The 26,308-nt window shown below is 42.4% G+C and overlaps 1 protein-coding gene and 1 long non-coding RNA gene across 2 annotated transcripts; one reads left to right on the forward strand and one right to left on the reverse strand.

The window, feature by feature from the left end:
* Nucleotides 1-571: 571 nt before the first annotated feature.
* vps54 (VPS54 subunit of GARP complex) lies at nucleotides 572-24,250 on the forward strand. The gene is made up of 23 exons (XM_034187748.1): nucleotides 572-725; nucleotides 4,375-4,550; nucleotides 4,823-5,064; nucleotides 6,655-6,739; nucleotides 6,948-6,982; nucleotides 9,460-9,591; nucleotides 9,807-10,192; nucleotides 11,274-11,400; nucleotides 14,033-14,140; nucleotides 14,219-14,274; nucleotides 16,322-16,418; nucleotides 17,752-18,077; nucleotides 18,195-18,324; nucleotides 19,268-19,449; nucleotides 19,600-19,712; nucleotides 19,877-19,940; nucleotides 21,191-21,296; nucleotides 21,437-21,524; nucleotides 21,606-21,727; nucleotides 21,795-21,875; nucleotides 22,024-22,131; nucleotides 23,542-23,636; nucleotides 23,846-24,250. Exons 2-23 carry the CDS (start codon nucleotides 4,406-4,408, stop codon nucleotides 23,949-23,951), a joined length of 2,934 nt encoding a protein of 977 aa, XP_034043639.1. The 5' UTR covers nucleotides 572-725; nucleotides 4,375-4,405; the 3' UTR covers nucleotides 23,952-24,250.
* Nucleotides 24,251-24,271: 21 nt separating this feature from the next.
* LOC117525820 lies at nucleotides 24,272-25,079 on the reverse strand. The gene is made up of 2 exons (XR_004565152.1): nucleotides 24,386-25,079; nucleotides 24,272-24,344 (listed from the first exon to the last, which is right to left on the reverse strand). It is a non-coding gene; the product is annotated as an uncharacterized LOC117525820 (long non-coding RNA).
* Between the last annotated feature and the right edge of the window lie 1,229 nt (nucleotides 25,080-26,308).

The raw sequence follows: 26,308 nt of genomic DNA on the forward strand, positions 1-26,308 counted from the left end.
AGACTCTGAATTATGAGATTGTGGCCATTTAACTGTTAATAATTCAAGTAAGATCACACACACACACACACACACACACACATCTTCAACCACTTAGTCCAGTTAAGGGTCGCGGGGGTGCTGAGCCTATCTCATAGAGCGTGAGGCGGGGTTCACCCTGGACAGGACGCCAGTCTGTCACAGGGCCACATACAGACAAACACACAAACACATTCACACCCGCACACACACCTTTATGCTGTACAGCAGGAGGTGGAACAATGAGAAAAACACCCAATTAAAACTTGACCCTTGTTGAACTTGTCTGTGGTCACAGTGCGGTGACGGTGACCCTTAACGGCAACGTTCACCTTGATACACAACGTGTTTGATCTGCTCTGCCTTCAGCACCACTAGTCAAACTTATATTTATTGTTGGATTAAGGAGCCTATTCCATGATTTACGTTACTGAGCTGTTCAAAAGAACTGTGTTCAGGGAAATGGAACCTTTTTGATTGATAACGGGTAAGTCTGATCCACACTCCGACAGTAGGAGGCGGTAATGCAAATAATGCTGTTTGAAGACGACGACGAAGAAGAAGGAGGAGGAGGAGGAAGCGGAGTTAGTTGTCGAAGAGGCTGATGTTCGGCTTTTGACGGATGTTTGTGTGCGTGTGTCCAAAGACAACAGACTGTCTGTGATGTTGAGGAGGACAGACAGAGGCTGCTCCGTTCCTCGGCACAGGTACGGACAGCAGCAGACGGCCTGCGCTCACCGACGCTAGCTGGTTAGCATTAGCCGTTCTACGTGTAAGTCGGCTGGACAGCGTTAGCATGTAGCATTAGCAGCGTTTTTCTCCACAGATCTTGGCTTATTTTCTTTTGTCAGTTAAATTAAACGACCGCTAGCGGATAAAGACAACTGTGTGTCCTGAAAAGAGAATTTACGGGTTTTAAGTCTTTTTGAACATATTGACATTAATGTGGTGACTTTGATTTTATCGGGTGAAACAAGTGAGTTTGATCCCAAAGAGACGTTGATGATCAGTAATCTTCAGTGTATTTAAAGTTAGACCCTCCAACATTTTAAAACCAAACCGTGCACTCAGTGGGTGATTGTGATCATCTGTGCCAATCAAATGGTAGATCTTTATGATGTCATAAGGACACTTTGTAAATGATAATAAAACCACCATTATTTATGTAGCACCTGTCAAGCAGTCAGTGCTTTACCACATGAAACAAATAAAAACTGTATAAACAAAATATTAAGAAGACAATGTCTAAGAACAGAATTAAATAAATTCTCTCCAGGCCAGAATTCAAGATTTACATTATGCAAAAACAAAATATGAGCATTAATTTTCATTGTAAATAGCCAAGATCTTTTAAGTACAGCTGCAATAATTAAGTTAGTAATCACCTTAAATAAATCAATTAATTGTTTTGTTATTAAAAAAAAATCAAAATTCTTTGATTTTAGTCTCTTAAATGTGAGCATTTTTTGCTTTGTTGTATTAACTGCTGTACAGCTGTCTGGCAGTAAACTAAATATGGGTTGTGCACAAAACAAGACATTTTATCTAGGGATGCTCTGGTCAGGTTTTATGCTACAGATCAGCCTTGAGTGCCATCAATGCCAATCACTGATACTGATCACATGGATTGGCTGTAAATTTTTTGATTTAGTTATGATGAGTGCTACTGGCTACGTGATCTGGCAAATGTGATGAACCATAAAAAAGGAACCATAAAATCACCTTAATTTAGACAAAAATGTGTTTTTATGTAATTCTTCAAGGGAAAACATACAAAAACCTTGCAGGCACAATGCGGCAACTATTCAGTCAAAAGGACAACTTAAAAACACCTAAATTTAACAGATTGAAAACATTAAGGCTCTCAAAGTGCAGAAAGTCAAATAAATAAATATTTCAATTTAATTCATTTATACCACGTCAAATCACAACAAAAGTTGCCTCAAGGTGCCTCACACAACACCGCTCAAAATCAAATTTAAAATAAGTGAGTAAAAGATTCAAATACACAAGTAAAAGAATAACACAGATTAAAAAACTTTTCATAAGAAAGGGAGTAAAAACTTGTTTTTAGTCTTGACTTAAAATGTCCATGGAATCTGAGTGCCTCATGGTCGTAGGAAGACTGTTCCATAGAGCGGGTGCACAATAAGAGAAGGCTCTTTGACCCTCTGACTAAATAAAAGGCAGTATATCTCACAACATCACATAAATCAAATAAGGTCAAGTAAAAAGGGATTTATTCAAAGTCAAATGCAGATTGCATTCAAATAAACTATCATAAGTTACTAAATCAAAAAAACCCGGGCATGGCTTCTGTTTTGTGCACGAGCAAACTCTGTTGTGCATTGTCAAAAAAAAAAAAAAAAAACTAGTGTTACCTTTTGTTCTTTACATGTTTGTTGGGGCACTACACTGCACACAGGGCCTCTACAGGCTGCAAAGTATGAGCTACAGGCCATCAGTTTTTGTGATTGGAAATGAAAGGCATTGATTGACATACGCTGATCACATACTTTTTCACGGAAATAGGCAGATAATGATCGGTGGCTGATCGATCGGAGCACCACTAAATTCAAGGTGTCATCTTGAGCTGGTGACATTCAGTGACGTTCACTTTTTTTGACATATTACAGACTGAACAATGTAAATAATTGATCAGCAAATTGGTTCTGAAAATTGTTAGTTTCAGCCTTAGTTTTGTGTTTGGTTTTAAAAGACTTAGAAGGTGACTAAGTTCAGGAGGTCAACGGGACAGTGACTAAAAAACGAAAACACTAAAACATCTTTCTCACTCTTGGAACAGATTGTCATAGTAATTCAGTAAGAACACTAACCGTTATTTGTACGGCACTTTCAGTAGGTAGATATGAATGTGTTCGTCTGTATTGATGTCAGAGGACATTGGCGTATCGCCCTGATCAGTTTCTGTGTACAGCGTCCTTAGAGTCCTTGAGAGATGTAATAGAAATCTGTGCTGATGTTAATTATAATAATTAATAATAATGCTGATGTTACAAAGTGCTTTAGAACATCCATAAAGCACGGGGCGCTAATGAAGACTTTAGACATTCTGTGTGATAAGCGGGCGCACTACCATGAAGCATGTTTATATGTTAACATGGCAGCTTCTTAAGAGTATAACGTGCAAGATATAAAGCTGGAGAAGATTCATGTCATCAGCAAAACCGGAAAGTCTGATCTCACGCAGACCAACAGCTAATGAAGTACAACAGTGAGAAAAAGACAAAAATAAATGCCACTGTGTAATTCTCATCAAAGTCTTTGAACTAGCACTCGCTAAAGGGCTACGCTGCTGGTGTGTCTGGAGTGTCTGGAGTTTTTCTGTGAGGTCTTGATCTCGTTCTTCTCGTGAATATAAATAGGTTTGTATTTGTTTTTAATCTCTCAGCTATGAGGTAAATTTTCTGTGCGTTCTGTTTCTTCCACCATATATATTTTTTTATTTAGAAGTTTATGAATCTGGAATATCAGATCATCTCAAAACTCCATCGAGGTCTCCCTGAAGGACTTTGGCCATTCTGTGACACAAACCAACGTGTCTTGCAGTTAGAGTTTTTAATTAATTTATTTTCTTGTTGCGTTGAGATTTTACGCTGTCTGTAGAAGTCACTTTACTGTGGGAAATCGATGTGGATTTTCTCATCATATTGGTTTAATTTTATTGACTCAACAATGAAGTGACATGTTAAAATATTATTTGCTGGAGTGGATATTAATGAAAAGATGGAGGGAGTCATAAGCGTGAGGCAGCAGGCATTTCCCATAATCCTCTCTTCAGCGTTATGATGTGATAAACAGTGCGGTGTCTGACCCGCCACATAAATCCACGTTGACGGCTGCCGCTGAGCTCGTACTCGTCACGTCGCTCGTTAGCTTGGAGTGAAGCAGCGCTCTTTCATCATTGTCTCAGAAATGAGCTTATTTTAAAATTGTTGCTGCAGTTTTCAAAAACCTGAAGCAACTCAGAGTCCCCTTTAAAAAAAAACAAAACAAAAGAAACTCTAAAAGTTCTAAAACTGAGAAATAGTCCGTTTGCAGTGATTACAGAAGAGAGAAAAGAAGCAATCCTCTACATTTAAGTAATACTAACACGGTTTGGGCAGGTTATCTTAAAATAAGTTATTTTTGTAGGTGAACCAATCATCAGATTTTTGTCATTGATTTTGAGAATTCCGGTGATTATGGACGATGTGCTGATTCCCGTCTCGGCTGGTTGGTTGGTGTCCTTGTTAAGAATGCTACTGGAAAAACATTTCCGCTGTGTCGTGGAATGTGCACGCACGCACGTGTGTGTGGCTCTGATGTTGTGTACCTGTGTGTGTTTGTGTACAGTTAACCTCCTGGGAGGCCTGTTCCCAATGCTATGGCCTCCGGCCACGGCTCGTTCCCCGTGCCTCGTCCCAGCAGAGGAGGCCGAGATGGGTTCTACCACAAGGCTCCAGATCCCTCCCCTCCCCGCCGCCGGCCTGTCCGCCCGCTGCCTGACGTCTGTCCCAAGGAGCCCATGGGTGAGAGACGCGACACTTTAACTCGGGGCAGTTTTTTAAATTCACTTTGTGATGTCAGTCAGTAGAATGTAACAAACCTTCACGTTTGAGAGGCTGGAAACAGACTGACAACATCTTATCAGTTTGCCTGAGAGGCTGTTTGATTGATCCAGTGATTGGTTGTGGTTCTTGACATTATCAGACATTTAAGAAAATGTCAGTGGGTCCCTGAAGTAGATGAGCCCACTGACTGGCTCAGTACTGCACACTTTCTTTGACGGTTATCTGCACAGGTGAGGGGCGGGGCCTGTGTGACGGCCCGTCTGTGGTGGCGGAGCACGAGCGGTGGACGGTCTACAGCTCAAAGGTTAATCTTCCCGCCGCACTGAACGACCCACGGCTTGCCAAAAGGGAGTCGGACTTTTTCACCAAAACATGGGGCGTGGACTTTGCAGAGACCGAGGTGATGCCCTCATTCTGCCTCCCCAACATCACCAGGGATCACTTCACATCCTACCTGCAGGACATGGCTCAGGTAACATCTCACATCCATCACACCGACCTGCATTGGAATTATTTTTTAGAAAGTGTTGCAGTCCTTAAATGCAGGAATGGAAGTGCATTAATAAATGAAATGAAATGGACCACACAAAACATGAAGTATCTTGGGTCCATACTAGTGGTGTCATGGATCAGAGCTGATCTGTCCAAACCGCCCCACACGCTTTGGAGTGCATGTGAGCTGTGGATTAATTGCAGAGTTCACATAAGTGTGATTTCATGTCATGGTGACATGTTTATAATGTCATAACTGTGTTCATTTTGATGCAGTTATGGTTAAAAATAATGAGTATTCCTGACTGTTTCTGAGCGACTGTTTGTGGTGAAGATTAATGTATTTATCCAGGAAGGAATGTAAAGACAATTATTATTGTTACACTTCTGATCAGATGATATTGACACTGTCATCTCTGCTGGGCAAAAAAGTTGAAGTTATGAGCTCAGATCAGTTTTGCTCCTTTTCCTGAATTTATTTTTATTTTTTGTACTTTTCAGGACCGCAGACAAAAGTTCCTGATTTTCATGACTTAAGTTATTTTTAAAACAAAACAAACAACAACAACAAAAAAAAAAACAAAGTAGCACGAGAAGTTAAAGTTAATGTAAGAATCACTAGGGTGTCTTTTTAATTATTATTATTTTTTGCTTTTTCCATATTTTCCCAACTTTTCTGATTTGAGGTTTTTTTTTGTTTTGTTTTGTTTTTTAAACAAAGGAACAGTCAGAGGCCTGCAGAGCGCTGAGCAGTGTGTTTGGCGACGTCCTGCTGTGTTCATGTTCCAGAACTAAACACAGTATAGCAACATGCTGAAGAAAGCAAACTGAGATAATGTATTAAGTGAAGCGGGCGAGTCGGTCACCTCATGTGAATCCAGTCAAGCAGCATTTCAGTTGCTGAGGGAACAAACAGGATGTTTGCATATTTAAACATAATATTGAAAGCATTCACTTCAGATGCGATTGTGAGGGTGTCCTGTTACTTCTGGACTCTCAGGGTGGTGAGCACATGCTGAACGTGTTGGAGGTCTGATGGGCTCATGGTGTCGATGGTTCAGATCTGGAATAAATTGAACTATTTTTACTCTGAATTGAGATCACTTTGTGTTTGCTAAAATTAACATTTGTCACTGATCACACAGAGGTTTTTTATGTGCTCTTTGACCTTCTTTCACTTCCTGTGAGACGTGTCTAATTTTGGGAACGTGTGGTTTTGAGTAGTCCAGATGTTGTTGAAGCGTAGACGTAACTTGGTCTGTCAGGTTTCAGGGTCACATGTTAAAGTGCCTTACAGACAGTAAGGCACTTTAACAGTAATTTAGCTGGTTTATTGTTCACGTTTCAGTGCTCAGCTGACTGAACTGAAGGAACCCAGACCTTTGAAAGCCGTTTGTCAGCATTAAGCAGCTGTTTATTTAACTTGGATTATCCAGACTGTAATAATGAAGCCGTTGTCATGAACCCTGGTGTGTTGTGTTGTGGTTCTGGTTTGGACTGATGTTGGACTGACTGTTGCAGACGTTTGACTTTCAGCTCCAATGATCCCATCTGCTTGTTTTATTTTTAGAAGGAAAGAATTCATGAACGCTGTAAGACCATCTGTCCCAACAAAGACGACGTGGACGCAGTTTCCAGCATCACGACGAATCACGGTGTGAATTATTAAACAGGACCCTCCCTGCCTGCCCACAGAATCCTCCACAGTCCTCTTCGTCTGCTCTGTCTGTCCTCTGTCTTTACAGCTGCAAATAGAAATGTTTATTTAATTTGTTTTTTTAAATTTAGGCTTAGATATTAAGGTGTGAAATGAGCTATAACACGCCTTACTAAAGGAGTCATGGTGATCTGTTGTTCTTTCAGATAAATCCAGAGCTGAGCTGGAACAAGTGCCAAAGGTAAGTCACACAGGTGTCATACCAGAAGTACATTATATACCTGTTTGATTTTTACCCGAGGCCAAAATACAGTCATCGTGTGTTACAAAGACTTTCGATCCGTGTGTCTGTGCTCAGCATAAGTCCAGTCCTGTTACTGCCAGTCTTCAAATTCACAGCGAACATTCTTGGGACACAGACCTTGGACCCATTCAAAAACAGCTAACTTCTGTTTCCCGTTTTTATGTTCATATGGCTGAGGGTATTTTAGCATTAGAGTGTTATATTTTTTTCTTATGGCTGCAAATAATGTACATATAAAAACACACACACACACATACATCCCCTGGCAAAAATTATGGAATCACCGGCCTCGGAGGATGTTCATTCAGTTGTTTAATTTTGTAGGAAAAAAGCAAATCATAGACATGACACAAAACTAAAGTCATTTCAAATGGCAAAGTCATTTCTGGCTTTAAGAAACACTAGAAGAAATCAGGAAAAAAAAAATTGTGGCAGTCAGTAACGGTTACTTTTTTAGACCAAGCAGAGGAAAAAATAATGGAATCACTCAATTCTGAGGAAAAAATTATGGAATCGTGAAAAACAAAAGAACACTCCAACACATCACTAGTATTTTGTTGCACCACCTCTGGCTTTTACAACCCCTGGCAATAATTATGGAATCACCGGCCTCAGAGGATGTTCATTCAGTTGTTTAATTTTGTAGAAAAAAAGCAGATCACAGACATGACACAAAACTAAAGTCATTTCAAATGGCAACTTTCTGGCTTTAAGAAACACTATAAGAAATCAGGAAAAAAAATTGTGGCAGTCAGTAACGGTTACTTTTTTTAGACCAAGCAGAGGAAAAAAATATGGACTCACTCAATTCTGAGGAATAAATTATGGAATCACCCTGTAAATTTTCATCCCCAAAACTAACACCTGCATCAAATCAGATCTGCTCGTTAGTCTGCATCTAAAAAGGAGTGATCACACCTTGGAGAGTTGTTGCACCAAGTGGACTGACATGAATCATGGCTCCAACATGAGAGATGTCAATTGAAACAAAGGAGAGGATTATCAAACTCTTAAAAGAGAGTAAATCATCACGCAATGTTGCAAAAGATGTTGGTTGTTCACAGTCAGCTGTGTCTAAACTCTGGACCAAATAAAAACATGGGAAGGTTGTTAAAGGCAAACATACTGGTAGACCAAGGAAGACATCAAAGCGTCAAGACAGAAAACTTAAAGCAATATGTCTCAAAAATCGAAAATGCACAACAAAACAAATGAGGAACGAATGGGAGGAAACTGGAATCAACGTCTATGACCGAACTGTAAGAAACCGCCTAAAAGAAATAGGATTTACATACAGAAAAGCTAAACGAAAGGCATCATTAACACCTAAACAGAAAAAAACAAGGTTACAATGGGCTAAGGAAAAGCAATCGTGGACTGTGGATGACTGGATGAAAGTCATATTCAGTGATGAATCTCGAATCTGCATTGGGCAAGGTGATGATGCTGGAACTTTTGTTGGGTGCCGTTCCAGTGAGATTTATAAAGATGACTGCCTGAAGAGAACATGTAAATTTCCACAGTCATTGATGATATGGGGCTGCATGTCAGGTAAAGGCACTGGGGAGATGGCTGTCATTACATCATCAATAAATGCACAAGTTTACGTTGATATTTTGGACACTTTTCTTATCCCATCAATTGAAAGGATGTTTGGGGATGATGAAATCATTTTTCAAGATGATAATGCATCTTGCCATAGAGCAAAAACTGTGAAAACATTCCTTGCAAAAAGACACATAGAGTCAATGTCATGGCCTGCAAATAGTCCGGATCTTAATCCAATTGAAAATCTTTGGTGGAAGTTGAAGAAAATGGTCCATGACAAGGCTCCAACCTGCAAAGCTGATCTGGCAACAGCAATCAGAGAAAGTTGGAGCCAGATTGATGAAGAGTACTGTTTGTCACTCATTAAGTCCATGCCTCAGAGACTGCAAGCTGTTAGAAAAGCCGGAGGTGGTGCAACAAAATACTAGTGATGTGTTGGAGTGTTCTTTTGTTTTTCATGATTCCAGAATTTTTTCCTCAAAATTGAGTGAGTCCATATTTTTTTTTCCTCTGCTTGGTCTAAAAAAGTAACCGTTACTGACTGCCACAATTTTTTTCCTGATTTCTTATAGTGTTTCTTAAAGCCAGAAAGTTGCCATTTGAAATGACTAGTTTTGTGTCATGTCTGTGATCTGCTTTTTTTCTACAAAATTAAACAACTGAATGAACGTCCTTGCCAGGGGTTGTGTGTGTGTGTGTATATGTATGTATGTATGTGTGTGTATATATATATATATATATATATATATATATGCACACACATACAGGATTGTAATCATGAGGTGGTTTTATTGCTTTCCTGACTTGGTTTTGATGATGTCACTTTTTTGTTTTTTTTGTTTTTTGTTTTTTATGGGACTCTTCAGATCTTCATGAAGCCTGACTTTGCTCTGGATGACCCGACCACCTTCAGCACCGTCCTGCCGTGGTCTCACTTTAACAGCGCTGGAGGGAAGAGCGGCCGAGATGTAGCCTCGTCCAAACTGCTGCAGGAGAAGGTGAAACAGTCTGGTTCCAGGGCTCTGCTGGCTGACGTGGATCCACTCCGTCCACACAATGATCTGAACGTCAGCTTTATGCAGATCCACCGCTGATCTGCATTCCACGTTTAGTCGTTATGTCCGCAGACATCCACCTCCTAGTTTTGACCTGGATTCTTGTTTTTGGTTCAGATGTTTGTTGAAGCTCTTCTGTTTGTCTGCTCCCCCACCAGTTGAGTCACTACCTGGATGTGGTTGAGGTGAGCATTGCCCGGCAGATCTCGCTGCGCTCTGACGCCTTTTTCCACGCCATGTCCTCTCAGCATGAGCTGCAGGACCGGCTGCAGGAGACGCAGCGCGCCGTGGCCGTGCTGCGGGGACGGACCGCTGCCATGGATCGGGTCATGTGCCAGGGGCCCCTCAGGGCCCTGCGCGCCGCCCTGACCAGGAACAACTGTGTGAAGCTGCACAACAAGATGAAGCTGATGGCGGCAGTGCACCAGACACAGCCCACGGTCCAGCTGCTGCTCTCCACCTCCGAGTTCGTCAGCGCACTGGAGCTTATCGCCACCACGAAGGAGGTGCTGCAGCAGGAGCTGCAGGGGATCCACAGCTTCAGGTGAGGGGGCGGGGCTTTGGACTGGTGACCTTTGTTCAAATTAAAGCGATTTCAGCTGCTGGATTATTTCTGTCGTCTGGTTGCACCTTGAGTGAACCTCTGGGGTTTTTGTTTAAAGCACACGGCTGAGGCGTGCAGATGTTGGACAGTTTTAGCTAATCAGGACTGAAGGTTCAGTGAGCTAACAATACGCTGAAACATCATCTGTCCACTACTCACAGAAAACGCTTCCCCTTCAGTTCACGGATGGATTTTGATTCTGATGGTTTTGTCTGCTTCATCTAAGAACTGTGCACAATTCCTCCTCATAAAATCTTACATAAAATATGGAAACAGAAATGGACTCGTGAGATATTTTCTCTCCTGCTCACCTGCAGTGAGCCGCACGTATTCTTCCTAAAGACGACAACAACACGCCAATGTTTTACTGCGGGCAGCCATATTGTGTTCCGAGTTTGTCAATCGAACGCGCGCTTTTCGTAATGTAAACGTTCCAGCTGGGATTTTCTGAAGCTTCCTGTTGTTGGACAGTTTGATACAGGAAGTAAGTAGGATGTGTGATGGTGAGCGTGCGTACAGGCGTCACTCACTGAAGTCAGCCAATCAAATGATTTTTCTATGTAGTTCATAAGTTCTTAAGACGCAGCGTCAGGAACCAGGAACTCAACAGCGTGTTCATAAAAATTACAATCCGTCAAACCACTGACACGGTGACGTGACTGACTCAGGCGCGCTCTACGTGGATGTGTAGTGTGACAGATGCACGCTGAACCGTCACATTTCATCAGCTCGAGTCCCAGAAACATTTAATCTGTTTTTAGTTCAAGCTGATGTTCTGAAGCGTTTTTTTTTTGTTTTGTTTTTTTGTCTGTGCTAACACAGTTTATAGAAACTTTGGATTTTTAAACGTATCAGTAAAAATACCTTAAACCAAAAGGTCTGCAGTTTGTGAATGTGTGTGAACATCTCTGACCTGATTTCCTGTTGTTCATTACTGTAAAAAACAATAACAACAAAAAACACACATGCATGAAAGCCCGGAGGAGCCCTGTGGGATCACTTGTCCTCTGTGTCCCCTCAGACATCTGGGCTCTCAGCTGTGCGAGTTGGAGAAGCTGATCGATAAGATGATGGTGGAGGACTTCAGCATGTACGCCAGGAGTGACCTGAGCCGCAGCCTGAAGGAGGAGCCGCAGGTGGTGGAGAAGGTGTGAACAAAGACACAATCTCAGCCAGAAAGTCTGTTCATGAAGCTCTCGTAGGTTTAAACCTAAGAACTTTCTGATTAATCTACTTTTGTGTAACTGTCTCAGAACCTTCACACAAGCAACATTATTGGAGGTTCAAGGAAGTGCACGTAACTGAGGTGCCCATGAGCAAGACCAAAATCAAATCATATCAAACTGTTTTTGTTCTAAAAGTCTGATGGAAACTGAACGAAAATTTTCTGAACAGAATCACGAACAGACGTGATGTTTGAGATAAAACAGCTTTTAGCTGACATCTAATTTCAATTCAGTATATTTAATTTATACAGCACCAAGTCACACCAGAGTTGCCACAAGGCACTGCACACGAGTAAGGACTAACCATACCAACCCCCAGAGCAGGCACACCAGCGACACTGGTAAGAAAAAAACTCCCTCTGATGATTTGAGGAAGAAACCTCAAGCAGACCAGACTCAGAGGAGTGACCATCTGCTTAGGCCATTCTAACAGTTCCAAGGTTTTTACAAAGTTTTTTTTTTAACCAAGCTGAAGAAACAGAAAAAAACAGAATAGCTTCAAAGCAAAGTGCATTAATTGAGATGAGGACACAGTCGTTGGCAGAGGGTTGTCCATCGCCCTGGAATGTGGCACCAGCATCTGTCCATCACATCTTCATGTAGGAGTACATTCCAAAACCAGACTGCAGTGTGCTGCGTCAGCTATGGTCAGTCCAGCACCCAGTGTTGTGCAGCCGTCAGCCTTGCATGATGTCATCAGTACGTATGAGTTCACCAGGAGCAAATGGACAGAGAATACGACGGTGATTGCCGTCAGCTAGAACTGTGCTTCGCTAACAGACTCAGAATTTAGATGAAGTGAGACCGAGACCTGTTCTATTGCTAATAAGATGAGTTAAAGGGATAGGAAGCATAGTTCCACACTGTCTCTGCAGAATCTGTTTTATTGTAGTAGGGAGATCATTCCATAAAACACAGTCAGTTCATTTATATAGTGTCAAATCACAACAAAGTTGCCTCAAGGCACTTCACACGAGTAAGGTCTAACCTTACTAACCTCCAGAGCAAGAACACAGGCAACAGTGGTAAGAAAAAAAACTCCCTCTGATTTGAGGAAGAAACCTCCAGCAGACCAGACTCAAAGGGGTGACCCTGTGCTTGGGCCATGCTACAGACACAGTTGACAACACAAATATACAGAAAATTTTGGGAGTCCATGCTGGTGCACAGGACGGAAGGCCTGCAGAAGAAGACACCCACTCTGACTTCTGGATGGAGCTGAACAGGGTTGCTGTGGTTACAAATGGAGCCATTTTGAGCATTAGAGTGAATTTCTGTGATTTCACATCATGATTGGAAACTGTTAACGGCCCGTTTAAAGGAGTGTGTGTGCACACCTACCTCGCATGAAACAGCATGTGGTTTGTGGACCTGTGATGACACCATCCATTAAAAACAACTATTTCAGTTGTTTGGACTCTACAGAGCTTAAAGGAAAACCAACATTTACCTTAAGATTAATAAAAACAATCATCCTCCTCCCATGAGGAGAGTTTTAAATCTGATACTGTGTCCTGAGAGGTATCTACTCTTACAGATTTTCTCCATTTTACCACATCTGTCCCAGATGGTCGTATTTTAGCAGTATGGACCCCTCAGGCACATACTGCAGAAAGATGGGATCACTTTTCATGGATACATACATGTTGAACATGCCGATAACTGCTGGTAATCTCATACACAAAGTCTTTAGTGCATTGTGTTGCGTCAAAAAAAAAAAAAAAAGCTGGATGTTCAGCAACTTCCTACTTTTAAACTCTGATAAGACTGAAATGATGGTTCTTGGTCCAGTGAGACATCAGCATCAATTTGTCCAGTTAACGCTTATCTTAGGCTCGTGTGTCATATGTCACACTGACAAAGTGAGGAACCTTGGGGTAATTTTTGATCCTACATTGTCCTTTGACCTCCACATTAAAAATATTATGAGGACTGCTTTCTTCCATCTGTGAAATATAGTGAAGATTCGTCCCATCCTGTCTGTGGCTGATGCTGAGACCCTGATCCATGCATTTATCTCTTCTAGATTGGACTACTGCAATGTTCTATTTTCTGGGTTACTGCAGTCCAGCATTAGGGCTCTCCATTTGGTTCAAAATGCTGCAGCCAGACTTTTGCACGAAGCAGAAAGTTTGACCACATTACACCCATTTTGGTGTCTCTTCACTGGCTTCCTGTCCCAGTGAGATCAGATTTTAAGGTTCTGCTACTAGTCTATAAAATTGTTCATGGACTGGCACCTCCCTACCTAAATGACCTAATTAAGCCTTACGTACCGGCCCGGACTCTGCGTTCTCAGGGTGCAGGACTACTTTGTGTCCTTAGGGTGAATAAGACGTCTGCGGGTCACAGAGCTTTCTCTTATCGTGCCAACACTGTGTGTTTGTCTTAATGTGCGTGGAGTTCCAGATGGGCGGGGTTACTGCATCAGGATCTTTGCTTCTGATGATCTTCACGGATGTGTAAATTTGTGTAAATTTGTGTTGAAAGGCGCGGTGTCCTCAGCAGCCGCGCTGAGTGATATTTGAGTTTGAATTCCTCGGTATGTTTTTAGGAGCGTCTGGAGTCGCTGGTGTTCGGCCTGCTGCGGCAGAGGAAGCTGGACTTCCTGCGCATTTACAGCGACGAGGTGATCGTTGCTGCCAAAGCCATCGTCACTCAGGTACGACGGCAGCAGTAAGAGTCTGCGAGTGATGACGTGATGATCACACGGCCACTGACGGCACGTTTGTCTTCACAGTGTGTGACTGAAAGTGTTTTACACATCGACGAAATTGACACTGAAGTCGTCACAAAGTAAGTTAGAAAATGTTAATTTAATGAAGCTGCAAAAGTTATTAAACAGAGTTGTTTGTAGAGTCTGACTGAAGTATTAATGTTATTTTTTTCAGATACAGTAGTGTTCAGAATAATAGTAGTGCTATGTGACTAAAAAGATGAATCCAGGTTTTGAGTATATTTCTTGTTGTTACATGGGAAACAAGGTACCAGTAGATTCAGTAGATTCTCACAAATCCAACAAGACAAAGCATTCATCATATGCACACTCTTAAGGCTATGAAATTGGGCTATTAGTAAAAAAAAGAAGTAGAAAAGGGGGTGTTCACAATAATAGTAGCATCTGCTGTTGACACTACAAACTCAAAACTATTAAGTTCAAACTGCTTTTTTATCCTGTGAATCACTAAACTAGTATTTAGTTGTATAACCACAGTTTTTCATGATTTCTTCACATCTGCGAGGAATTAATTTTGTTGGTTTGGAACCAAGATTTTGCTGGTTTACTAGTGTGCCTGGGGTCATTGTCTTGTTGAAACACCCATTTCAAGGGCATGTCCTCTTCAGCATAAGGCAACATGACCTCTTCAAGTATTTTGACATATCCAAACTGATCCATGTTACCTTGTATGTGATATATAGGCCCAACACCATAGTAGGAGAAACATGCCCATATCATGATGCTTGCACCACCATGCTTCACTGTCTTCACTGTGAACTGTGGCTTGAATTCAGAGTTTGGGGGTCGTCTCACAAACTGTCTGTGGCCCTTGGACCCAAAAAGAACAATTTTACTCTCATCAGTCCACAAAATATTCCTCCATTTCTCTTTAGGCCAGTTGATGTGTTCTTTGGCAAATTGTAACCTCTTCTGCACATGTCTTTTATTTGACAGAGGGACTTTGTGGGGGATTCTTGCAAATAAATTAGCTTCACACAGGCGTCTTCTAACTGTCACAGTACTTACAGGTAACTCCAGACTGTCTTTGATCATCCTGGAGCTGATCAATGGGTGAGCCTTCTGGTTATTCTGCTATCCATTTTGATGGTTGTTTTCCGTTTTCTTCCACGCATCTGTTTTTTTTTTGTCCATTTTAAAGCATTGGAGATCATTGTAGATGAACAGCCTGTAATTTTTTGCACCTGCGTATAAGTTTTCCCCTCTCCAATCAACTTTTTAATCAAACTACGCTGTTCTTCTGAACAATGTCTTGAACGTCCCATTTTCCTCAGACTTTCAAAGAGAAAAGCATGTTCAACAGGTGCTGGCTTCATCCTTAAATAGGGGACACCTGATTCACACCTGTTTGTTCCACAAAATTGACGAACTCACTGACTGAATGCCACACTACTATTATTGTGAACACCTGGATTAATCTTTTTAGTCACATAGCACTACTATTATTCTGAACACTACTGTATGAAAATGTGTATTTTACTGAATAAACAATCCCGAAAAATACTTTGGCAGTTGGAAATGGTGTCATTGCGTAGTTTTTCCTGAAGAGGGTTGTCTGATACTATTAATTAATGCATTTTTTTATTTTTTTTTTAATCCCTGATGGCCAAAGGCCCAAAGGGGGATTATATCGTGCCAATTTTTGTTGGTCTGTTCCTCCCTAAAAGGGTATAAATGTTCTGAAATCAACTGCTCTCACATTTTTATGAGGAATTTTGGGAAACTTTGTACAAGTCCTTGAAATATTATCAGAATGTAGCAGCACTTGTACCAAAGCAGCATTTGCCAGCGGGGCATATTGTGCTCTCAGAGCACTCTTGTTTTTAGGCTGGGACCCCGTCACCCTTTGGTCACATCAACTAAAAGAGACAGAGGCAAAGCAGCCGCCTGCTGTTCATTTTCAATCAGCTGGTGGTTTACAGCAACAAGAGGCAACTGGTCGCTCTGCCGCCAGCTAGGCGGGGCCAAAACAGACGAAAAGTCTGTTTATGCAAAAGGTGATTGATGTGCCGTGGTGACTGCCAGTCCAAGTGAAGGCAGCGTGACAAACGGTTGGTTTGTTACACAGGGTCTCACTCATGTGATATGTTTGATGTGTCTCTCCAGGCTTGCTGACCGCATGCGTCTGATGACGACCCCTCAGTGGTTTGAGCTGCTGAATAACATCTTTGACAGGTTCCTTCTCTTCCTGCAGAGGATCAAGGTGAGTCCAGATGCTCAGATCGCAGGTGATGGCTGCGCTGACAACGTTAATGTCGTTCGATAACAGAAAGAAAGAAAATGGATCATAACTGAAGCATACCATATATATAACTGCAGTGAATAATTTTGCCTGATGTCACAATAAAAACATTTTAGCTTCACAGCGGTGCAAGCTCCACAGTACGGACCTTAAGCCCCTTTCACACCGGGCCTGCTTCGAGTTGCTTCATGTGGTGTCATGACGATGCAGGAATGTCTGCATCAGTTGCACGCAGCGGGGGGGTGGTGGTGGTGGTGGTGAGCGCTATAAGGAGCTTGCCTGCAGCCAGACTGTACAAAGAGCAGATGTGTGCTCTGATTTCTTCCTGGGACCAGAGCTGCAGCTGGCGTGCGTGAACAGTCTGTGGGTGGATGTGGAGGAGATGTCCTCCATGAGGAGTTGGTACTCAGTCTGTGAGCAGGACTTAAGGACTTTATTTAACACAGTCGTGAGAGAACCTGAGCTCCCTGCAGCTGCAGGCTGTAATGAGCACATTTTTTTTTCTTTTAATTGTTCACGTGCTGTTTGAGCGGTATAGTTTTACTGCATTGGTATAAAAAGTTCAACAATCCTGTGTGATTTATAGCTCAGCAACAATGGAGCACAGCAGGAATCATAAATCGGCATCGGGTGGCATCCAGTCACGTTAAGTACCGTTACATTGCCTCAACGTGCGAGAAAACGACTTCCTTTCTGCATCCAGTGCTCGACACAGAAAAAATTAAACGATTAATTTTTGGTGTCCGTTTTGCGTCACCCTTTGCGTCCCTCATGGTGTTGTTGAGCTGCATCAACTTGGCACTAGGTTGCATCGACATGGCGTCGATGAAGTCATGACATCGCATGAAGCACTCCGGTTTCCTCCCACAGTCAAAAACATGCTTATTTAGGGTCTGCTCCTTTCTCTGCCCCTCAGCAAGGCAACGTCTACATCTGGAGTTGATCCCTGGATGCTCGACTGTGGCTGCACACTGCCCCTAGTGGTTGGATTGTGTCTAACTGTAATTAGGATGGTTAAATGCAGAGGACAAGTTTTGTTCTATGTACATATGTGCTGTGACAAAGTTTCTGTTCTATTCTATAATACAGGGTGATAAAGAAGCACTTTTAATTAAATTATCAGTGTTTTTTGTTCAAGAAACATTTGTGTGGTGCAGTAGTCACAGAGTGACATTCAAGACTGAAATGTAAACCATCACTGTTGCCTCCTCCTGGCAGGATGAAGGAATTGCACCATTTTGATTGAAATTTTTGGATATTTGTGAAAATGTTAAGTTTTTTGGCTCTCTCTCAGGCCACTCTGGGTGTGATCAGGAACGTAGTTCTACAAGTTCTGGAGTCAAACCTGAAAGCCCGGCTGCTGGAGGAGGCCGGTTCAATGGCTTCAGACCAGCTGCCTTTCCAGGGTCCCCTGCAGGTGCAAGGGGAGGCAGAGCTCGCCTACCTCACCCACGAGGGCCTGTTCATTAGCGACGCTCTGCCTGGGGCTCAGCAGCTCGATCAGAGCTCCAGTCTCCAGGTTCAGGTGGAAGCTGCTGGCAGCGAGTCCACCTCGGACACCGCAGAGTCCTTCGCCAACCAGGAGCAGGGACTCCAGGCAGCAGGGGGCGCCACCTTTATGTATGGTTATTTCTTCTTCTATCTTCTTAAAAATGTTTAGAACGTTGTCAGCCTGCGTGCAGGTTGCTGTTGAAGTTCTACATATGATCACAGACTGATGAATGGGGTTGTCCTCAGGCCCAGTGAGAACATGATGCCCTCTGAGCTGGAGTTGAACCACGTGCTCAGCAGCATCCAGGAGCTGCTCCACACCGCGTCGGACATCAGCCACGACCGCTGTGTCAAAGTCCTCACCGCCAGAGCCAAGGTACCGACAACACAGACCACCTCCGACCTCACGGCTCCCACAAACCGCCACGGGCGCCTCAGATAGGACCACCATTCAGTGAGCTAATACTGCGCACGTGCCGCTGCTATTATCAAAGAAGAAGAAGAAGAAATGCTTCGTTCATATATGACACAATTCCAGCCTGATGACACAAAGTAAATTAGACACGAATGCTAATGAGGTTCTGCAGCCAACACACGTTTTCAGGGTTTTATGGCCATTTTCTGTTTCCTTGTTTACAACCATGAAAACAACTCGTTGAATGTAAAAAAAAAATAAAGCTGATGGAAGACATTGCTTCTGCTTATTTTAGGAACTGTTGCACGACACCAAATGACAGTAAGATCGGCTTATCTTCATTGTAGTAATCCATGTTTACCCGACGTCTTTCTACAGACTGTCAAATAACATCATTAGTTTGTCCCATGGACGTTTATTTGTCCCTTTTGCTTATTTTTGGCATTTAGTCCTTACGGTACACACCACAAGCTGAGAGCTTCCTGCCTAAACCCACGTCTTACGTTGCTGTGGACCAGCAGTCTGCGTCCATCTGATGACTTCTTTTGTTCAAACTTTGTTAAATAACATCCAGCATATATTTATTTGTCCATTTTGCTTATTTTTGGCATTTAGTCCTTACGGTACACACCACAAGCTGAGAGCTTCCTGCCTAAACCCACGTCTTACGTTGCTGTGGACCAGCAGTCTGCGTCCATCTGATGACTTCTTTTGTTCAAACTTTGTTAAATAACATCCAGCATATATTTATTTGTCCATTTTGCTTATTTTTGCAATTTAAAAGACGGCGCATCTTTAGTTAATCTGGCTAACGTTGTTGGCTAGTCTGTAATGTCTGTTGATGTCTGTTTGACAGAATTGAGCGTAAAGCACCTTTTAAAAACGTTTGATTTGTCTTCTGCAGGACGGCTCTCTGGAGCGTCTCAGCTCGGCGGAGTTCGTGTGCCTCTCGCAGGCGGTGGAAGCTTTTGTCAGGGACACAGAGAAGCTGTGCGGCAGGCGCAGTATCTCCCTGAGGGGGGCGCTGCAGAGCCAAGCCAATCGCTTTGTTCAGCGCTTTCATGAAGAACGTAAAACCAAACTCAGGTAACCATCAGAGCAAATGTCAGCGTTAGATGTTCATGGACGTCTGTGAATGTTTGTACTTTATTAAATGACTGATGTGGGCCGGCGTTACGCGACACATTTCTGTGGCGTGTGTTTTTTTTTTTGTTTTTTTTTTCCTCCTCCCATCAGCCTCCTCCTGGACAACGAGAGGTGGAAGCAGGCCGACGTTCCTGCTGAGTTCCAGGATTTGGTCAACTCCATCGCTGACGGCAGAATAACACTACCGGAGCGCAAAACATCAGGTGGGCTGCCGCTAAACAGTCCAAAACCCGCCAAAGTGTCTCTTCTGTTTGGTGATTAAATATTGTTTGAATTCATCAGCAGAGGTGTTTTTATTGATGCTTAATGTCAGAACAAACCAGACGTTGCTGATGTTTGACAGACGTCTGGTTTCTGTCTCACTCAGGTCCAGACAGCAGGAAGCCTGCAGAGTTCCTGCTCGTCAGCGGGCAGAAATACGCCGTCGTCGGGTAAATGACATCACAGCACAGATTCCTGAATAACCACGTGATTACTTTTTTGGGGCGGGCGGTACATAGTGTGATCGTGGATTGTGCAATACCGTCAACACTGACACAGAAAACATGCTGGGCATCTTATTTTGGTTTTATTTTTCTTCAGTACACCAGGGAAAAATAACAAAATATAAATTACGGGACGTTTATCCAATGTGATCGAAAAGTCTGTACGTGATTTAATGTTGAAATCACTCGATTAAATAATTATTTAATCATGAGAAATCCTAATGAACAAACACACTGCAGTCATTGTTACATCATCTCCAGTTGTGTTGATAATAAATATTTATATTTATTTATGGTTTCTTTATTTCCTGGTTGAAATGCAGATATGAAAATACCAGACTTAAAAATGTACACATTACTTTTCAAGCTGTTTTGTCTAAAAATAAATGTCCAAGGTCATTATCATGTTAATCAAGAAATCATCTCACCTGAAACAACAACAGATGAGTTATGGTTTTAATTTACAGACAAACATCAAAGATTTTTAAAGAATCTTTATTTATTTTTTTACTTAAAACTATTTTAATTACAAGTTATTTAATGTAAGAAACAAAACCACGAGGATTTTCTTGAATAAACTGCTGTGTATAAATTAGCAGTTCTGATGTTCCTGACACACATCTGCACTATTCTGTGTTTTGGCCTGATGCCTTGTTTCTTTTGGCTTTAAAGTAAGGCTGTAACAATGATTAATAAAAAAAAACAAAAAAAAAAACTACGGCTTTCCTTCACACTGCAGGCAGTAGTGTTTCAGAGGGTTATAAATTTAAACATCTTCCAGGGGAAGCTGGCCCCGCTCTCCCCTGTCTGGCAGTGCTCTGTGCACGGTTTGCTGCAAGGAGAACTTTCCCCCAGCGCTCGGTGCGGGGCACACTGCAGGAGAACTTTAGCGGCTTTCGTTCTGTTGACTACGCCGTCAGGAAGCACTTTAGAATTAAAATGGCCAGGTAAAACTTCTGTGCCCTTCTCCATGTCCGTGACAGCAGTCAGCAACAGACTTGAGGAAAAAAAACAATCTGCGTTGATGTGCAATAAAAAAATTGTTGGCGTTAATTAATTAATGCGTTAACACGATAATAATGCGTTAACTTGCCCAGCCCTAATTATTACATAATCCTCTTGGGAGCCATGTGGGCGGAGCTACAGTGCTGAGTATGCAGGAAATAAGAAAAATGTCCTTGTTTTTTCTTCCACAGAACTGTTCTGCTGCTGATTCGGATCTTTCTGGAATACTGTCAGTGTGTCAACGACATCCCGTCCATTGCCACCGACATGTTGACCCGCCTGTCCGACCTCCTCAAGGTCTGACCCTGCGGTTCCAAACACTTTTTTCTTTCTTTTTATTTTTTCTTTTTTTTTCCTTCTCATTGCTGAATAATCGACACCTTTTTTCCGTCTAAACATGTTATTATTTTATTTATTTATTTGCTGTGTTTCTGCAGCACTTCAACTCTCGAAGCTGCCAGCTGGTTCTGGGAGCCGGAGCGCTACAGGTCGTCGGTCTGAAGACCATCACCACCAAAAACCTGGGTGGGAGCAGCAGCACGCTCATGGACGCGTCAGATGGCGTGCAGCGGCTGGGTAAATAACGCTGTGTGTGTTTGTGTGCAGCGTTGGCGTCGCGCTGCCTGCAGCTGGTGGTTCACTACATTCCCGTCATCAAAGCTCACTTCATGACCAAACTGCAGCCTAAACAGTTCAGCGTGCTGCGACACTTTGACCACATCATCAAGGTAACGCAGCTGACACGCGCCACCGCCGCTGTACGGCGAGCTGCCCTTAACGCCGTTTGTGTTTCAGGATTACAACGATCACATCACAGAGATCTTAGCCAAGCTGGTGGCCATCATGGACGGCCTGTTTGAGAAGGTTCTAGCAAAGGTAACGGCACCTGTGCTTACACACATGGAGCAGTAGGTGTCAGTGTGGGAAACCAGTGTTTTTGTGTAGCAGTTTCAGCTGTGTGTGTGTGTGTGTGTGTGTGTGTGTGTGTGTGTGTGTGTGTGTGTGTGTGTGTGTGTGTGCTCAGTACGAGGTGAAGGCGCCGATGCCCTCCGCCTGCTTCAGGAACATCTGTAAGCAGATGACCAAGATGCACGAAGCCATTAATGAGCTTCTACCTCAAGAACAGACGCAGGTGAGTCTGAACCTTTTATAAAAATGATACCAACAAACACCTAATGGCCCCGCCCCTAATGACACCTCCCTACCAAATGTGTGTGGCTGGTCCTCGGCCTTATGTAAAAATACTGCGCCGCCGTCTCTGGCCACAAGGTGGCACAGTCTACGTGTGACGAGCAGCTCCTGTGTAATCCACACTCCCAGCCAGAAGGTGGCAGTAATGCACCATTATGCTGAATGCCAGCTGGCATAAAACAAGAAGAAAAATATCTGAATTTGAAGGAATTTGCTGAGTCTTATAGAGCTTAATTAAGAAATCATACTCTTAAACTGAAGGACCACACACTGAATAAAAGCTGGAGGGCAGTAAGGAAGATTAGGCTAAGGTATAGCTAGCTGTTAAATGTATGTTTTAAAATGACGTGCATGTTTGGCATCGAACAGAAGTTTGCTCTGAGATCATTGTGCCTCGTACAGTAGCATTAGCCTGTTAGCATCTCCTCGCTAACACAGCCTTCGTGTTATAAATAAAGTAGCAATTAAATTCTTTTTGCTTCTTGTGTGAAGCAGCAGCACATTTCAAAAATGAATATAACTTGTAGACTATCTGGGAGGGACTCTGAGTAGAGCCGCTGCTGCTTCACATCAAAAGGATTTTTCCAAATTTAGATTCATTGAAAGGGGGCGTGGCCTGTTTCCTTTTGAATTTATGAAAAGTAGGTGTGGCTCACACATTCAGCATATCAAGCTGAAATTTTCAGGGATGATACAGACCAGCACGAGGTGGGGACACAGCAAAGGTTGCCTTTAGGTGGCGCTATAATGAAGAAAGATGCATTTTATTAACGTTTTGACCACAACTCAAAACAATTCATCGCACAGTCAAAATTCATACATCCACAGATTCTCTGAAGTGTGACAAATCTTGATATTGGCCACACCCACTTCTGTTTTTCCATTTTTTTTTTTTTTACGCAGTAATGTAAAATATGTAAAACTTGTAAAATCAATCTTGTCCCAAGCCGTCACTTCGATCTCCACCCGTCTGTGCACGTGGACTCTGTGGACCGTTAGGAGATGCGCTTATTAAAATGAGCTCGGTGGCTCAAATGCCGCCGACGTTCTGAAGGAGAACCGACTGCAGGGAGCCGGCGTGCACAGGGTGGAGCAGCGGCTGTGATCTGAGTGGAAGAACTGAACGACTACAGACGTCTTGGTTAAAGTTCGTCCTCTTGATGGCAAAGTTGGCATGATGGCGTCTTTGCCCACGTGGATCAGCGGGTAGCCCACATCTCAAAGCTGCACCATTACGAGTCACATAGGCCTCACGGGGGCTCGGGAGGCGGTGTGCGTGCGGGACTTGGACCCCGTGTCTAATGAATTTATTTTGTCTTTCCTGCTGACTGTAGATGTTTTTGTCCTGCAGACCTTGTTCCTGAGGATTAACGCCGGTTTTAAACTGCACCTGAAGAGGCAGCTGTCTCGACTCGGCGTGATCAACGACGGCGGGCCGCAGCACGGGTAACACCCCCACTCGCCTTTTAATTCCAGCCACACACACACGTTTTAACTCTGAGATCAGATGTTCCTCGTCGTTAAACCTTCCGCCTTAAATACGTGTCTATTCAGGAATACGAGGGGCGGAGCTTAAACCATTTTAAAGAGTTGACTGTAAAATCCTTGTTAGGGGCAGCGACAGACCCCTTCAGTGTTTGTGTTTGTTCATGTAGGCTGGTGGTGGCGGACGTGGCGTTCTACACGGAGAACGTCCAGGCGCTGAGGAGTCTGGAGTGCCTCGACCTCAACATGGCCGAAATTTGGGAGCAGAAGAGGTGATGATGGAGGCGCCGCCGTCTTCCTCATCCACGGCCGGTCCAACGGGACCAACGGGAGAGGGTCCCTGAGGGGCCAGATGGTGAAGAGCGCCACCTATGGACACTCTACAAAGTAACACACAAACTGTGCCATTCAGGACTGCTCGTAAATTATTGGAGAGGTTTTTAAAGAGGGTGTGTAAATGATGGGTTAATTTATTTTTCTGCTCCTTTCTTCACTCTGGATGATGGGAACTTATTGCTGCCACTTGGGGGCGACAAAATGCTTTCAGATTTCTTATTTCAGCCAAAACATTTCCTGAAGGTATGTTTTTTTTTTTCCTCAAATGTGATTCTTCAGTAGATGTGGGTGTGTTCACTGTGATGAAACCTGATTGGTTGAGCGACTGTAATGCTAAAGATGAATTTTTAATAAGCTATCACAGTTAGCGAAACAGCTATCACAGGGAAAAAGATTTTTCAAGAATAAAGTTGTAATGTTTTGCATTATCAAAGTGCTGTTAAAATTCTAAATTTAATAGAAAATTTTAGAGAATAAAAGAATTATGTGAATGTCAAATATTTTGACATACAGGGTAACAAAACAAGACTTTTATAAATTAAAAGTTCTTGATGCATTTAAAATAAAACCAAATATCCATGACTTCTCATAAAATTACAACCTTAAATTCTAGATGCTATCTTTGGGCACAACACTAACTTTTTCACAAGTTTTTTTTTTTGTTTTTTTTTTGGCAAAATTCGAACTTTGGCAAAAGCTTAACTCCCCCCCACCTGCCTCATTTTGTTTTGTCCGTATCTCACAAATAAAAAGTGAATTTTCCCATCGATGGGATATACATGACTGTTAACAAACTCGTACCTTTATTTACACTTCAGATTTAACACTAAAATACTTGAAACATTTTTGCTGATCACAATTCTGACTAATTTCCCATATTTTTTTCTTACCCAATTATGATTTGTATTTTTTTTTCTTTTTTTTTTTTCAATTGTGCAGTTACAACTTTATTCTTGTGATGGTATTTAGCCCAAACTCATCTCTCATTTTAAAGTTTTATTTCCTGAACTGGACTTTTGTATTTTTAAATAAATGGAATCCAAACTGTGAAAGCTTCAATTTTTTTCTCTTTTCTGTGTCAGATTTTCAAATCGCACTTCAGCTGATGTTTTGAGTTACAGATTTATTTCATTTTGTCACAACAGAAGAGATCAGCTTTTATTTTTCTGGATAAATTCTGCTGGTAGTTAAGAAACGGGGTCTTAACCGGTATTAAAACATCTTACATCAGTTTTTCAAAAGCCTTAAATACTAAGACAGAAAAGTAGATTTTATTAGTTTTCCTCTGACATTTAAAATAAAGGGCAAGATTTTTTTTTTTAATAATTCAGTCTTTTGTGCAGCACATTGCCTTAGTGGATAGCACTGTACAGCACAGCGAGAAGGTCATGGGTTCGATTCCCACCTGTGTCCTTTCGGTGTGGAGTTTACATGTTCTCCCCGTGTTTGTGTGGGTTCTCTCCAGGTGCTCCGGCTTCCTCCCACATCGAAAGACACACAGGTTAGATGGACTGGAAACTTTAAACTGTCCGTAGATGTGAATGTGTTTGTATGTGACCCTGTGACAGACTGGTGTCCTGTCCAGGGTGAACTCCACCTCACTCCCTCTGATTGCTTGGATAGGCTCCACCCCTGTGACTCTTAATCCGGTTGTTAAGCGCTGACGTAACGCATCACGTGATAAATGTTTCTGGGTCCAAAGACCTGCAAGTTTACAATTAAAGTTATCTGATCGTTTTAAGGATCTACAGTTTGTGTTTACATTGTGTGCAAACCTCCATCCCTCCGTTAACCGCGTTCGTCTGGTTCTATGGTCAGAACACTTAAAACTTTTTTCTTTTACTTTACATATTTTATTATGCACAGGTAAAATATACGTCTGTTAATAAAAATATTTAGTACAATAAACAGGACGTTAAAGTGCAAACTTTCTCCCCGAACGACATGATCAGGAAGCAATCACAGCTCGCAGCAACTCCCACTGAAAATAACGGGGAAATGACCTGAGGTCTGACATTTTTACATAAAACAAACAATGTCTAAAAACCCAGTTAATATATCCAGGAGAGTTTTAAGCACAAAATACAAAGAGTTTTATGTTACAATGTTAATGCTGTTGTCCGTGTGCAGCCTGATCAGAGCGTCTTAGTGCAGTTCTCAATGTTAATGACAGCGCGCCTTTTTTGTTTGGAGCCGGAAGTTGAAAATCACATGATGCATTATGTCACACTTAACCGGATAGGCAAGTAGTTGAAGAGGAGTGAGTCTTTAACAATGTTACCTAAAGTGATACAACA

The sequence above is a fragment of the Thalassophryne amazonica genome, chromosome 15, assembly GCF_902500255.1.
Source record: "Thalassophryne amazonica chromosome 15, fThaAma1.1, whole genome shotgun sequence".
In the NCBI taxonomy this organism is placed as follows: domain Eukaryota; kingdom Metazoa; phylum Chordata; class Actinopteri; order Batrachoidiformes; family Batrachoididae; genus Thalassophryne; species Thalassophryne amazonica.

Coding starts and splice junctions, on each gene's coding strand:
- vps54 (XM_034187748.1), top strand. CDS start 4,406: ATGGCCTCCGGCCACGGCTCGTTCCCCGTGCCTCGTCCCAGCAGAGGA. Junction 16,419..17,751: donor TCTTCCTGCAGAGGATCAAG/GTGAGTCCAGAT, acceptor GCTCTCTCTCAG/GCCACTCTGGGTGTGATCAG. Junction 21,876..22,023: donor TTGAGAAGGTTCTAGCAAAG/GTAACGGCACCT, acceptor GTGTGTGCTCAG/TACGAGGTGAAGGCGCCGAT.